Source organism: Tachyglossus aculeatus, chromosome 11 (assembly GCF_015852505.1).
Source record: "Tachyglossus aculeatus isolate mTacAcu1 chromosome 11, mTacAcu1.pri, whole genome shotgun sequence".
NCBI lineage: Eukaryota > Metazoa > Chordata > Mammalia > Monotremata > Tachyglossidae > Tachyglossus > Tachyglossus aculeatus.
In genome coordinates this window covers 33,511,796-33,524,678 of record NC_052076.1, presented here as the reverse complement: position 1 = coordinate 33,524,678, position 12,883 = coordinate 33,511,796, and the positions used below count along the sequence as shown (strand labels likewise).

Here is a 12,883-nt window from a genome sequence, read left to right as displayed (position 1 = left end):
GGCCCAGGTGGACAATTCCTGGTGCCAAGGAGGCAGAAAACTGCAGGTCGCCTCCGCTTAATACCCTGGTGAGGAAAATCGTTTAGGCTGTTGAGGTCCAAATTAACCGTCTTTCTCGCCTGAAGCCACGACGAGCTTGCTCGGGGTTGGAAGCACCCCTGGGGTGCAGGAGGGGCTGTCCTCTTCAATTTGGGATCCAGCGACCCCCATGCAGCTGCGTGTCTCCAGGGGTTCCTGGCTGGCCGGGGGGAGGGGGTCCATAAATCTGAAGACGCCCCCTCATTCCACGGTCCCTCTGGGGGTGGGAAGACTGATCTCCCGATTCCACCTCAGTGTCCGTTAGCGGTAGCTTAAGAAACCGGGAAATCTCCCGATCAGTGGGTTTTTCCCAGCTTCCGTTTGCTGAGCCTCCCCCGGAGCAGGACCCGACCTTCTCTCCGTTCTGATCCGGTGGGCCTCTTTGAACACGGAGGCCCCAGGTAGGCCCCGGGCTTTGTAGTACTGGCACAGAGGGAGCCCGTGGAGGTTGGGGCTGAAGGGGAGTCCCCAGTCCCCGTGTGACGATGAGTCCCCACCTCGTTAATATACTGCCGATTTTGAGGAAAGCTACGCTCGATCACCAGGGTTTTTGCAACACGCATCCAGACGGCTGGGCCTCCATGAGCAATAAAGACTGTTCACTCCAAATCAGAGGACTGGTCCAACTCGTTAAGCCTGGGACTGTTTTAGCCTTTTGTTGAACTGGGGCAGCCGGTAACGCCTTTGAGGCGCCGGAGTTTAAAAGATAAAATGCAGCCCGAAAAGTGATGTTCTCTTTTTATTTTTTCTGCTCCCCCCCCACCCTTTTTTTTTTTTTGTACCTCCTGTTTGCCGCTGGCCTTGGCGCTCCCCCGCCTTCCCCTCGGCAGCAATGGTGATCGTTCCCACCCGAGAATTAGCCCTGCAGGTCAGTCAAATCTGCATCCAGGTCAGCAAACACATGGGAGGGGCCAAAGTGATGGCAACGACAGGAGGAACCAACCTGCGCGACGATATAATGAGGCTTGACGACACAGGTAGGAAACTCAACGAGGGCCCGGACCCCCTCCTTTGCCTCCCCTCCCATTTTGGGGGAAAAAGAGCGAAGGGGGGTGGGTGAAAAGCATGCGTCGGGTCTCTCCCCGTGTCAGTCGATGGTATGTTTTGAGCGCTTAGTATGTGCAGAGCACTGAGCGCTTGGGAGAGTACACTACAACAGAAATAGCAGACCCGTTCCCAGTCCCTGTTAAATGCCGCGCGGCCTGTCCCGGCCGCAGATCTCCAGTGTGACTTCCCAAGGCGCAGCGCTCCTGAGGGACTTCGGGTGTTTTCTCCCTCTCGTGCAGTGCACGTGGTGATCGCTACCCCTGGGAGAATTCTGGATCTCATCAAGAAAGGAGTAGCGAAGGTCGATCATGTCCAGATGATAGTATTGGATGAGGTAACATCTGATTTCGTGGGGGTGGTTGCATTGACGGGGATGGGAACAGTGAAGGGGGGCCATTGGCCACTAACCTGCCCGGTCTGGCTAGACCAGATTGGCTTCCCTGCAGAGTGAGTGGTGTTTACCCCCCAAGGGCAAGAGATGCCAGAAGTTCAGTCCCCAAAATTCCCCCCAATACACACCTTAAGGGCACCAAGTAGTTCATTGAAATGGGAATGAAATTTCCCATTTCATTATTTGCACACAGATGTGTTGTGCCACAAAATTGGGTCAGTTTCATGCCATCCTCTCGGGGAGGTTTGGAGCATAGATTCTCTTTACCGAGTAAGTTACCCTGGGCTTATAGGGCCGGCTTGAAGAAGGGTTAATATTTCTGTTGGGCTCGTATTTAAGGTGACGGGTGTAAATGTCAGTCTGGACCAAGTCCATTCCCCCTGCCCCATGGCTCATTTGGTGACACCACGTTAGAATTTGAAGAGCGGACAAGTGGTGGCCCATCTTGGGGGATGGAGGGGTTTTTGAGGAGTTTCTCCTCGATGGTTTTGGGCGAGGTGGGGGTGGGGGGGTGTCCCATTTCTCCCCTCTACACAGCACCTCGAGAAAACCATGGGGGAGTTTGCATTCGTGCCATGTTAGCACCCTGCTGCTCCACTCCTTTTTTTTTTTCCTTTACCTGAGTCTTTCCCTCCCCGCACCCCCCAGGAGCCACCAATTGCTTAGCAAACATTTACTCCTTGCTCCGGAGAACGCAGAGCAAGTCGAACTGGTCTGGTGTGGTCAGGGTTGACTGTGGGACAGAGAACAAGCCAAGGGCGTTCCGGGACTAGTTGGGATGATGCCACCTCCCTCCGACTTCGTGTGGACCCAAGGGCCTCGAATGCGCTTGCGTGATTTCTCATTTTCCCTTCCCTGTGTTTCAGGCAGATAAGTTGCTGTCTCAGGATTTTGTACAGATAATGGAGGACATTATCCTCACGCTACCTAAGAACAGGCAGATTTTGCTCTACTCAGCCACTTTCCCTCTTAGTGTACAGAAATTCATGGTAAGTATAAACGGGTGTTCCCAGAAGCCTTACCATCCTGCCCACATGGTTAAAGTGGGTCTCCCACTGGTGCAAGGGGCTGGGAGTCAGGACTTGGGTTCTAATCCCGGCTCCCCCGCTTACCTGCTGTGTGATCCTGGACGAGTCCCTTAACTTCTCTGTGGCTCAGTCACCTCATCTGTGAATGGGAATTAACTGCTCTCCCTCCCCCTTAGCCCGGGAGCCCGATGGGAGACCGGAACTGTGTCCGACCCGACTAGCCTGTATCTACCCTGGTGCTTGGCACATAGTAAGCGCGTAGCGTATACCACAGTTATTAATTATGGTGGTTATTAAATTGACCCAGGGCTAACGAGGGACATAGTTCACCTTCTGACCTGTGCTCATACGTTACTCTTCTCAGTCAATTTTAGCCAAACCCTCTGCAGCCTTCTTGTCCTACAACATCCCGTTGTTGGCTAGGCTGGGGAGTGGGCCTGCTGCATTTCTGGAAGCGGGGTTTTTGAGGGGCGATGAGAGCATGTGTGATCTGGGTTTTGGGGGTCATTTCACGGGGGGACCCGCCTCCTCTTCGTTTGCAGAATTCCCATTTGCAGAAACCCTACGAAATTAACCTGATGGAGGAGCTGACTCTGAAGGGAGTAACCCAGTACTACGCATACGTAACCGAGCGCCAGAAAGTACACTGCCTCAACACCCTCTTCTCCAGGGTAAGGAGCAAGGCCCTGCAGCTGAGAAGTCCCCCCTTCCGCAACCCCAGAAGGCGGAATCCAGGCAGTGGGGAAAGTGGAATGGCCTAATGGCAAGAGCCCGAACCTAGGAGTCAGAAGTCCTAGGTTCTAAGTGTGACTCTGCCATCTGCCTGCTGTGTGTGACCTCGGGCAAATCAATTCTCAGGGTTTGGTTCTCTGCATCTGGTCAGTGAGGATTAAATCCTACTCCCTCCTACTTAGACTGTGAGCCCCGTACGGGGCAGGGACTGTGTCCAACCCAATGATCTTGTATCTATCTCAGCGCTTAGCACAGTGCTCGGCACGTAGTAAGCGCTTAACAGATACCATAGTTCTTATTAACTTGTGTCACGGGTGCCTACTACCCTGCCTCTTTTAGGGTGTCATGCCTCCTAGGATTGCCTAGGCTTCTGGGAAGTGGACGGTGTCAGCTATTAATCTGGTACAGTGTTACTCACCGAATGAGTGGCATTCACCTCTACGGTCAGTTGGTCCGACTCCACACCCATCATTCCTGTCTTGGCTTCCTCATAAGGGTGCGGAGATTCAGTCCTGAAAAGGGAAGGGTGGGTTTTTCGCTTAAATGCTTTTCTACTGGTTCTGAAGCGGGAACCCAATGACGCACCCATTAGGAAGGCGGCAGCCCCTCTCCACCCCTACCCCCGGGTGGAAGCGGCCCTCTGGATAGCTAAGACGGGGCCGTGGGCCGGGCAGCTGACTCTGAAGGATTCGGAGCTGGGCAGCTTTTGGGAGTGGGTGTTTACCCCTTGGTCAGCGCCCCTGTCTTCTGTTTAGCTCCAGATAAACCAGTCGATCATTTTCTGCAACTCCTCCCAGCGGGTTGAACTGCTAGCCAAGAAGATTTCCCAACTGGGCTATTCCTGCTTCTATATCCACGCTAAAATGAGGCAGGTGAGTGTGGCAAAGCAGACGGCGGGCCTGGTCATCCCCTTCAGCAGGCCACAGCCGGGATTTCTGATGTGGCTTTCGAAAGATGCTCTGATACCACCGCAGACGTTAGCCTCCTTGCGTTCCGCCAGCCAGCCAGTTGTATTTATTGAGTACTACTATGTGCAGAGCACTGTATTAAGCGCTTGGAAGAGTACAGTATAATAGACACATTTCCTGCCCACAGCGCGCTTACAGTCTGGAGGAAGTGAGGCTAGTGCATTCGTGGTTTTGAAATTATCCACTTCCTTTCTCCCCCTTCCCCCTTCCTTGCGGGGCCTGTCTCTCCTCCATCTCAGCTCCTCTAATCAATCAATCAATCAATCGTATTTATTGAGCGCTAACTTTCAGAGGAGTAGAACTAGTATGAATTAAGCGCTTACTGTGTGCAGAGCACTGGGCTAAGGGCTGGGAAAGACTACACAGGAGGGAATTAGACACGGACCCTGCCCCTCGAGGGACTCACAGTCTCTGAAAACCAAACAGGAGTCCAGAGCCCCGTGGTTCTAGCGGTGCGACATTCTGGGGGAAGCAGTTGATGTAGAAACTGTGAGATGTGTCTGAAAATGAACCCAACTGGCAGTTGGCGAGTTGTGGCCCAGTAACCGTGCACCATCTGTGAGCACGCAAGGAGCTCAGCATTGGATAGTAAGACCGTCTTTCCCAGAAAGAAGCACGTAAATCTTAGTTCAGCATGGGGTGGGAAATCCCCTTGGAGCCAAAGCTGGTCCTCTGACAGTTTTGTCTCTGGGCTCTGAAGGCAGTAGAAATGTTCTGAGAAGGTAGTTATGCTTTTCAGATTTAAAAGGTAACAGGCATGTGCCTTTTTTTCCCCAAAATGAGGCGCAGAGAACATCTGAATTCTAATTCCGGCTCTGCCACTTGTCTACCATGTGACCGTGAGCAAGGCAGTGAACTTCTTTGTGCCTCAGTTACCTCATCTCTAAAATGGGGATTAAGGCTGCGTGTCCCACATGGGACATGGACTGTGTCCAACTTGAGTAGCTTGTATGTACCCCAGCGCTTAGTCCAGTGCCTTGCCTATAGTAAGTGCTTAACAAATACCATTTTTAAAAATTGGGATCCTTATTCCTACAAGGGGATAGCACAGACTCCCAAAAGACTCTGCCAGACTGTCAGTAGCAGTGCCTCTGCAAAGAGCATTTTAATGGACATCTATTTAGTCAGTCCATCATATTTGAGCACTTACTCCGTGCAGAGCACTGTACTAAGCGCTTGGGAGGGTACAGTGCAACAATATAACAGCCATATTCCCTGCTTACCAGGAGTTTACAATCTAGAGGGGACTAGTCAAGTGGTTCAAATGGGAAAGAAAGTTTCTGTTTCCTCACGTCTTTGAAGAAAATACACTTGATCAGGACTTCCGAGGCTTGAAGCCGGGAGTCCCCGGCCGACTCGAAGTGGCTTTTGCCGAGATTTCCCGGCCTGGATCAGGAAGAACGTTTGTCATTAGGTGCGGCGGATGGGGGTGCGGCGGACCTCTGGTGAATTTTAACCCACTGTCTGCGTTTGTGTCCCCAGGAACATCGGAATCGTGTGTTCCATGATTTCCGAAATGGCTTATGCCGCAATCTTGTTTGCACTGGTGAGTGTTGGGCTCCTTCCTCTTTCTCCCTTCCGTCCCCTGCTGAACTCTGCATTTCCTGTCCCAGCCCCCCGTCTCCGAACTAGAGAAGGGGCCCCACTGAAGCCTGGAATTAAGGTCCAAATTGGAAACACGAGACCCACTTCCTGCCCAAATTCAGTGAGCATCTAGCTGATTGCTCGGTGGTGAGCCTCAGTTTGGGAAACTTAACAGTGTGGCCTTTTCTGAGTGGAAGATCATCGGCCTGCAACGTCCCATTTGTCCTATATGGGAAGAATGCTTGGGGACATTTATACACACACACCCCAAGCCAACCTCCTCAGGTGCTGCTAGCCCGGTGGGTCAAATGGGAAGAGTGAGGGCACCTTGGACCTGAATGGCACAGAGAATTTTGAAGGCCGGATGAGGGTTTGGGGTTTTACTTGGGTGCTTCAGATAGCCTGGGCTGAGGAAAACCTAACCCCTGAGTCGTGGGAAGGCACAGGTGCCTTTCTCTGGAGTGGGTGAGCTGATGAATTTAGATCAAGCTGGTGAGTAATATCTGTGCCTTGCTTTCATTCTCTGAAGAATGAATCGGAAGTAGATTCTTTCTCTCAGAATGAGCCGTTGGTTTGTGGGGGTGGGAGGGAGCCCCTCCATCCACCCAACCTGGTGGATGTCTGGCAAATCGACTCCAGTCCTCCTGGAATGCGTCCTCCCTCTCCAGGCAGACCTCCTAAATTGGATTGGAGAAAAATAAAATGGCTTCCTTTGGCCCTGCCACCTTAATAATAATAATAATAATAATGGTATTTGTTAAGCGCTTACTGTGTGCCAGGTACCGTACTAAGCAATGGCGTACAAGCAGATTGGGTTGGACACAGTCCCTGTCCCATGTGGGGCTGGCAGTTTCAATGGGCATTTTACAGATGAGGGAACTGAGGCCCAGAGAAGTGAAGTGACTCGCCCAAGGTCGCACAGTCACCTTGGATTTGAAATTCCGAGCGTTGAACTCTGGGGAGCCCAGTAGTGCTCATTAGGTCCGCTAGAAACTCCGTTGGAATCTACTCCGCTTAAAGAGGGGCCCTCGGGTCTTGCTGCTAGGGGATCAGTTCTGAGAAAAGCCGTGTACTGCCTGGGGGCCTGTCTCGGTGCATCGTCAACAGACACCCACAGTTCGTTGGCCCCCGGGCTTCCGGCACTGTCAGACGGCGGCCAGGGTGCCAATGATTAATCCATCCCCTGGGAATGAATGAGAAGAGTCTGAGAGGGGTATTTCGGGAGTGTAGGGCCGGGCCCCTGTTCCGAAGCAAAACTGACCGAGTGGGTGTGTTTTCAGATCTGTTTACCCGAGGTATTGATATCCAAGCTGTGAATGTGGTGATAAACTTCGACTTTCCAAAGCTGGCAGAGACCTATCTCCATCGGATTGGCAGATCAGGTGAGGGAATGGGGAGAGAGGGGAAATTGGTTGCTACATTTTGTGATCTAGCTGAGAGCGAATTCGGGGTGGCGGTGTGATGGTAGTAGCACTTAGTACAGTGCCGTGCGCAGGGTAGACAATCAGTGCCACTGACTGATAGTAATAGTAGGGATGCTTAGTAGTAGTGATAGAAGTAGCGATGTTTACTGGGTGTAAAGCACTATAATGAGGGCATGGTTAAGTCTTAAGATTTATTGTTTTTTTGACACCTGTTTTGGGCTCCAGTCAACACTAAACCACCCTCCCTGTAGACTTGCATGCTTGCTGTGGACAGCAAATGTGCCTGCTAACTCTGTTGTTGTATTATACTTTCCCAAGCGCTTAGTACAGTGCTTTGCACGCAGTACGCGCTAAATAAACACCATCGATTGATGGACTGAATTGACCCACTTGGCTGAAAAAGGCCCCGAGCCACCCTGCTGCTGTTGGGTCCCACACTTAGCAGTTCCCGCCCCTCTCCACCCCGGGAACCCCAAACAGCTTAGCGGGTGAGGCGGCCTTGGCTCAGACTGTGCCAACAGCACGCCGGGCAGCTGTAAGTAGAAACCCCGCTCGGCCCTGGGAGTGAACCGGGGGCCACCCTGCCCCTCGGAGGGAGGTAAGACCGAGCCCTGCTCTGGGAGGCGAGGCTCGAAACTTCTAAGGAGGTGAGAGGCGGTTACAGAAGCTTGGCCCCGTGCAGAACCGAAACCGCCTAGGAACTCGCGCGCGGGCCGCCGCCGCACGTTTCAGCTTGGGTGCCCTCCCGTCCTCGTTCTTCACTCACCCTTCTTTCCCCTGGGGGCAGGTCGCTTTGGCCACCTGGGGCTGGCCATCAACTTGATCACCTACGACGATCGATTCAACCTGAAAAGTATTGAGGAGCAGCTGGGAACCGAAATTAAACCTATCCCGAGCAACATCGACAAGAGCCTGTATGTGGCAGAGTACCACAGCGAACCCGTAGAAGACGAGAAACCGTAACAAGCACGTGCGTCCCGGCCCGCTGCCCCCTTCCTCCCCCCTCCGCCCCTTCCCGTTTTCCGGGCGGCCCTGCGAGGAGCGAGTCCCTCCCAAGAATAAGCGAGAGAGCAGCAAGCCGGCTCTCCTGAGCTTCCCCGAGCCGGGCCCGATCTTATCGGGGACCTCTGAACTCTGCTCCTCCACGCAGCGTGGTTTCGCCCTGCCCTAGCCGAGTGCAGGAGCAGATGTTGTGAAACCGGAAAGAAAGATGCAGTGCTGGGAAGGAGCCAACTTTCTCCTCTCTACCTCCCTCTCTCACTTCACCTCCTGCACATCTGGGCAGCCCCCCGACCTTCCCGCTCTAAAGGCTGGTGCCGCTGCCGTGTGCGTTAGCAAACCGGGCTGAACCGTTTTCCCCCTCGCTTCCTAGCGCTGGCCGGCCCCTCGTTTCCTGCCCTTCCTGAGGCCCCCGGGACACTTGCCGCCGGCCAGCAGAAACGGGGGTCATCTTTGCAAGGCCTAAAGACGGTCGAGGACCTCCCAGGATGGTAGAGGGGAAGATCCCGGGGATGGCGGGGGTGATAGCTATCGCCGCCTTCTCACTTTGACCTCCTTCCCGCCCTAGAAGGCGAACTTTGAAAGACCTCATCCTTCCTGGGGCGTTCAAGTGGCAAAGCTGCTCCGCAGAAACGCCGCAGAAAGCTGCTCATCTGCTTGGTCGCCTTCAAAGCGGCAAGCATCAAAGGGAGGCAGCTGGCCTAGTGGAAAGAAGCGGGGGCAAGTCACTTAACCACGCCGTGTCCCAGTTTCCTCCTCTGCTCCCGGCCGTCCCCGTCTCTTAGACCGTGAGCCCCCGGTGGGACGGGGGCTGCCTCTGATCTGATTGCATGGCAACGCCTCGGCTGTGCCCTCCCCAGCGGGTGGCCCACAGCAAGCGCTTACTGCCATAGTAAACGGTACTGAGAGAAGCAGCGTGGCTCAGTGGAAAGATCACAGGCTGGGGAGCCAGCGGTCGTGGGTTCTAATCCCGGCGCCGCCACTTGTCAGCTGTGTGACCTTGGGCAAGTCGCCTAACGTCGCTGGTCCTCAGTTCCCTCATTTGTAAAATGGGGGTGAAGACTGTGAGCCCCACGTGGGACAACCTGATCACCTTGTATCTACCCCAGCGCTCAGGACAGGGCTTGGCACATAGTAAGCGCTTAATAATAATAATAATGATGGCGTCTGTTAAGCGCTTACTATGTGCAGAGCACTGTTCTGAGTGCTCGGGGGGATACAGGGTGATCAAGTTGCCCCATGTGGGGCTCACAGTCTTAATCCCCATTTTACAGGTGAGGTAATTGAGGCTCAGAGAAGTTAAGTGACTTGCCCAAGGTCACACAGCAGTCATGTGGTGGAGTTGGGATTCAAACACATATCATCATTACTTCTAGACTGTGAGCCCGCTGTTGGGTAGGGACCGTCTCTGTTTGTTGCCAACTTGTACTTCCCACGGGCTTAGTACAGTGCTCTGCACACAGTAAGCGCTCAATAAATACGATTGAATGAATGAATGAACAAATACCAACATTAGTAGTAGTAGTAGTAGCAGGAGAAATGGTGTCCGTCAAGCGCTAGCCGAGGACAATGCCACGTGCTAAGAGCTCGGGGAAGGGCCGAGCTCGGAGACGGCCTCACGCTCAGCCCGGAGGGACGATCCCCCTCAGAGCCAAGCTGCCGATGGCTTTTGTCGGAAGTCCCAGGGGCTCCGTCCCGTCAATCTGTGTCCCCCAGGGCCATTGGGGGGAATTTCCTCCCTTTCTCTGACCTCCCGGGGGGTTAGGGCAGAAACTGGGGGAAACTGAGTCCGTCGGGGTCAGCGCCCGGCCCGTGTGGCGCTGCGCTGCTCCCCCTCTCCAAACCGCTCATTTCCGCTTCTCCCCTCTCCCCAGGCTTTGATTAACAACTTCCGAAGCTGAAACCCTCTGATCCGGATCCGCGACACATCATTTCTTTGGGAGTGCTCTTCTCTTGGTGGGTTTTTCATTTTGGAACTATGAAGACTTAAAACGAGCTCAGACTTTTGTTTTTCTTTTTTTTAATCTGACGGAGAGGAGCGAAAAGCTGAAAAAGAAGGAATATACCTTTTTGTTTTTTCCACTTGTTTGCACTGTGTGCTGACTGAACATTAGTTGCACTAACTGCTGGTTTTAAAAAAAAAAAAATTTTCTTCTGGGGGCAAAGGAGGGGAGAGACCCTGAAAAGAGAAGAATCTTGACGAACACACAAGCTTGTCTACGATCTCAACGTTCTCGCAACAGCCGACTTCTGAGTGCATTTCAACTTCTCCTTGGTTACCCATCCGTTTTGAAGCCTAAAAAGCTTTGTTACTTATTTGTGCGAAGTGCCTTATGCTATGAGACGATTCAGAAAAATCATCCGTCAGACCCGGCCCGAGGACCCCGACAACTGCAGTTCCTACTTTGGTTTGTTTTTTTGGTATTTTGTTTCCGTTTTTGGTTCAGGTCAAAGTCCCCTTCCTCTGACCCGCATCGTGTCCCGTTTTTCCCCCCACCCCGGCCCCCGGCCTATCCGAACAGTCAAGCGTAGGCCTGGGAAAGCAACCTTAGCTGTAACGTCTAACACTCTGTTTTGGTTTTGAAATTGGAGGAGTTGAGATGCACCTGCAGTTGACCCACGCTGTAAATACATGTATTTAAAAGAAAAAAAAAATCCCCCGACGGAAAAAAAACCCCCATCTGGGCTGAGTAGAAGGCGGTGGCAGCGGCAGCGGCATCGCTCCCGAAGGGATGAGCGATTTTTCTCATTGCAGGAGCCACTGTGCCAGATCCACCGTGCTGAAGCACGGAACACTAAAGACTGGTTTCCATAAGCCTCCATTAGCAGTCCCGGCACTTGGTGTGGAGGTACGTCAGAGCTGTGACCCCCTTTCTTCTCTGGCAAAGCGTGTCCCATAGAAAAGCGGATGTGTATACTTGTATAGACTTTGTAAATAAGGTTTTTGGTTTTTTGCTGGGTTCATATATAACTTTTTTTTTTTTCTTTTTATGAAGGTTGCTGGGTTTAAGGGGATTAGACTGATTATGGGAGCAGCTAAAGATGAGAGGGGCTCATTTTTCCGCAACACTAAACTCTGAAAGGCGCGTTGCCCTGGAACTTAAGAGCGCTGGCCCCTGGGAGAATCCCGGGGCGCGGGGCGGGGAAGGGGTAGTTGGCTCCAGATTTTGCTGCCACCGTGCCGTCTTACCCGGGAGCTGTGGAGGACCTGCCGGTGTGGGCGAGAAAGCTTCAAAAACTCATTTTTTGTTTTGTTTTTTGTTTTTTTGAGATGCTCTCTGATTCCCCGCTCCACACGCTCCCCTCACCCCCCCACCCGGCTCTCCCGCTCCTGGGAAAGCAACCACCACCAAACCTCCAGAAACTACAGACTGAGAGGGGAGGCGGGGACCATTGGGCAGCGTAGGCGATCTGAACGGGCGGCATCGTGGCCGCGCGGAAGCTTTAGGGCCCGGACCCAGATCTCGGAAGCCTAGGATACGCCCGTTGGCATCACCTGACAGTCGTGGAGCCAGCGGGTCGCCGCCCAACGCCGCCTCGATCCTCGTAGACTGTCGGAGCGGAGGCCCTTTTTAACCCGGAGGCAGCAGAAAAGCCGCTCACCATCTTGGACGCTCTTGCCCCCGAGTTACCCGCCCTGGCGCTTTGAGCGGGGCTTTTCGGTTGCGTAGTGTTGCTCTAAATTGTGCCCCTCCCAACATGCTTGACGTTTGGCCTGATCTCCAGGCACAAGGAGTGAGTTGAATCCAAACCAGTAATTGTTTTTTTTTTTTTTTCTTTTTCTCTTCCCCGCCCCCGGTTTTAATTCTCCTCTTAGCCCTACAAACTAGGGTCTCTGGGGAGGCGCCTCCAAATCCCAGCCGTCCAAAAAGCAATTGATTGATTTGGTTATCCTTGAATGTTCGAAACCTTCACTCTCTTCCCAGTGAGGCTCCCCAGATAAAGGCATCATCCTTGGGGAGGGGAAGGGTTGTGGGTCTTGGCTTTTTCTTTTTTTTTTTTTTGGCGGTGGGGAAAACTTGGGGATTTTTTTGCAGGGGGGGCTATTTCTGGGTTTTTTTTTGTGTTTTGTATTTTTATTTTTTGTTTGCCCCCGCCTTTTCTCAGTTCAAAATGATTCGGGAGCCGAGCTAGTGGCTGGGACCGGCCCCCGCTTCCAGAGCTCCCCAATGATCGGAAGCAAAGAGGGGGGCCTCCCAAGCAAACACCGCCTTCCCCGGCTCCAAAGGACCCCTTACCAGCTGAAGGCAGAGCCGCCCGGTGCAAAATAGATTATTCAAAGAGCAGTCGCCCGGCTACGAGACTCACATGTATCCAGGCCGTCCCAAGCCCGGGACGCGATGGACGCCGATCATCTGGGAGCGATTACCATTTGGGTTTTTTTTTTTTTTTTTAATCTGTCTTGTCTGTGGGTTGGGGTGGAGGGGGAGGGAATTTCGAGGCGAATATTGACCAAACGCAAAAATCCTGCTCTTGTACTGTAGCAGCTCTAAATTTTTCCCCCCCCTCTAGCAAGCAAGAGGGGTTATTTAGTTCAGCAAAGACAGGGATTTCAAAAAAAAAAAAAGTGTAAATACAAGTTTGTATCTTGCGCCAGAGCATGCGAGTAAGCAGAGCGAGCAGGGCAGGCCC

General features: G+C 53.0%; 1 protein-coding gene across 3 annotated transcripts in view; it reads left to right on the top strand.

Annotated features, from left to right (window-relative positions):
* DDX6 (DEAD-box helicase 6) overlaps window positions 1-11,209 on the top strand; it is a 29,188-nt gene extending 17,979 nt beyond the window's left edge. For all 3 annotated transcript variants that reach the window (XM_038753435.1, XM_038753433.1, XM_038753434.1), the window contains exons 6-14: window positions 909-1,055; window positions 1,365-1,459; window positions 2,383-2,505; window positions 3,087-3,215; window positions 4,032-4,148; window positions 5,727-5,790; window positions 7,109-7,210; window positions 8,040-8,222; window positions 10,126-11,209. In XM_038753435.1, the coding sequence (XP_038609363.1) occupies window positions 909-1,055; window positions 1,365-1,459; window positions 2,383-2,505; window positions 3,087-3,215; window positions 4,032-4,148; window positions 5,727-5,790; window positions 7,109-7,210; window positions 8,040-8,215 (953 nt within the window). In that variant the 3' untranslated portion in view covers window positions 8,216-8,222; window positions 10,126-11,209. The remainder of the gene's footprint in view (window positions 1-908; window positions 1,056-1,364; window positions 1,460-2,382; window positions 2,506-3,086; window positions 3,216-4,031; window positions 4,149-5,726; window positions 5,791-7,108; window positions 7,211-8,039; window positions 8,223-10,125) is intronic.
* Window positions 11,210-12,883: the final 1,674 nt, after the last annotated feature.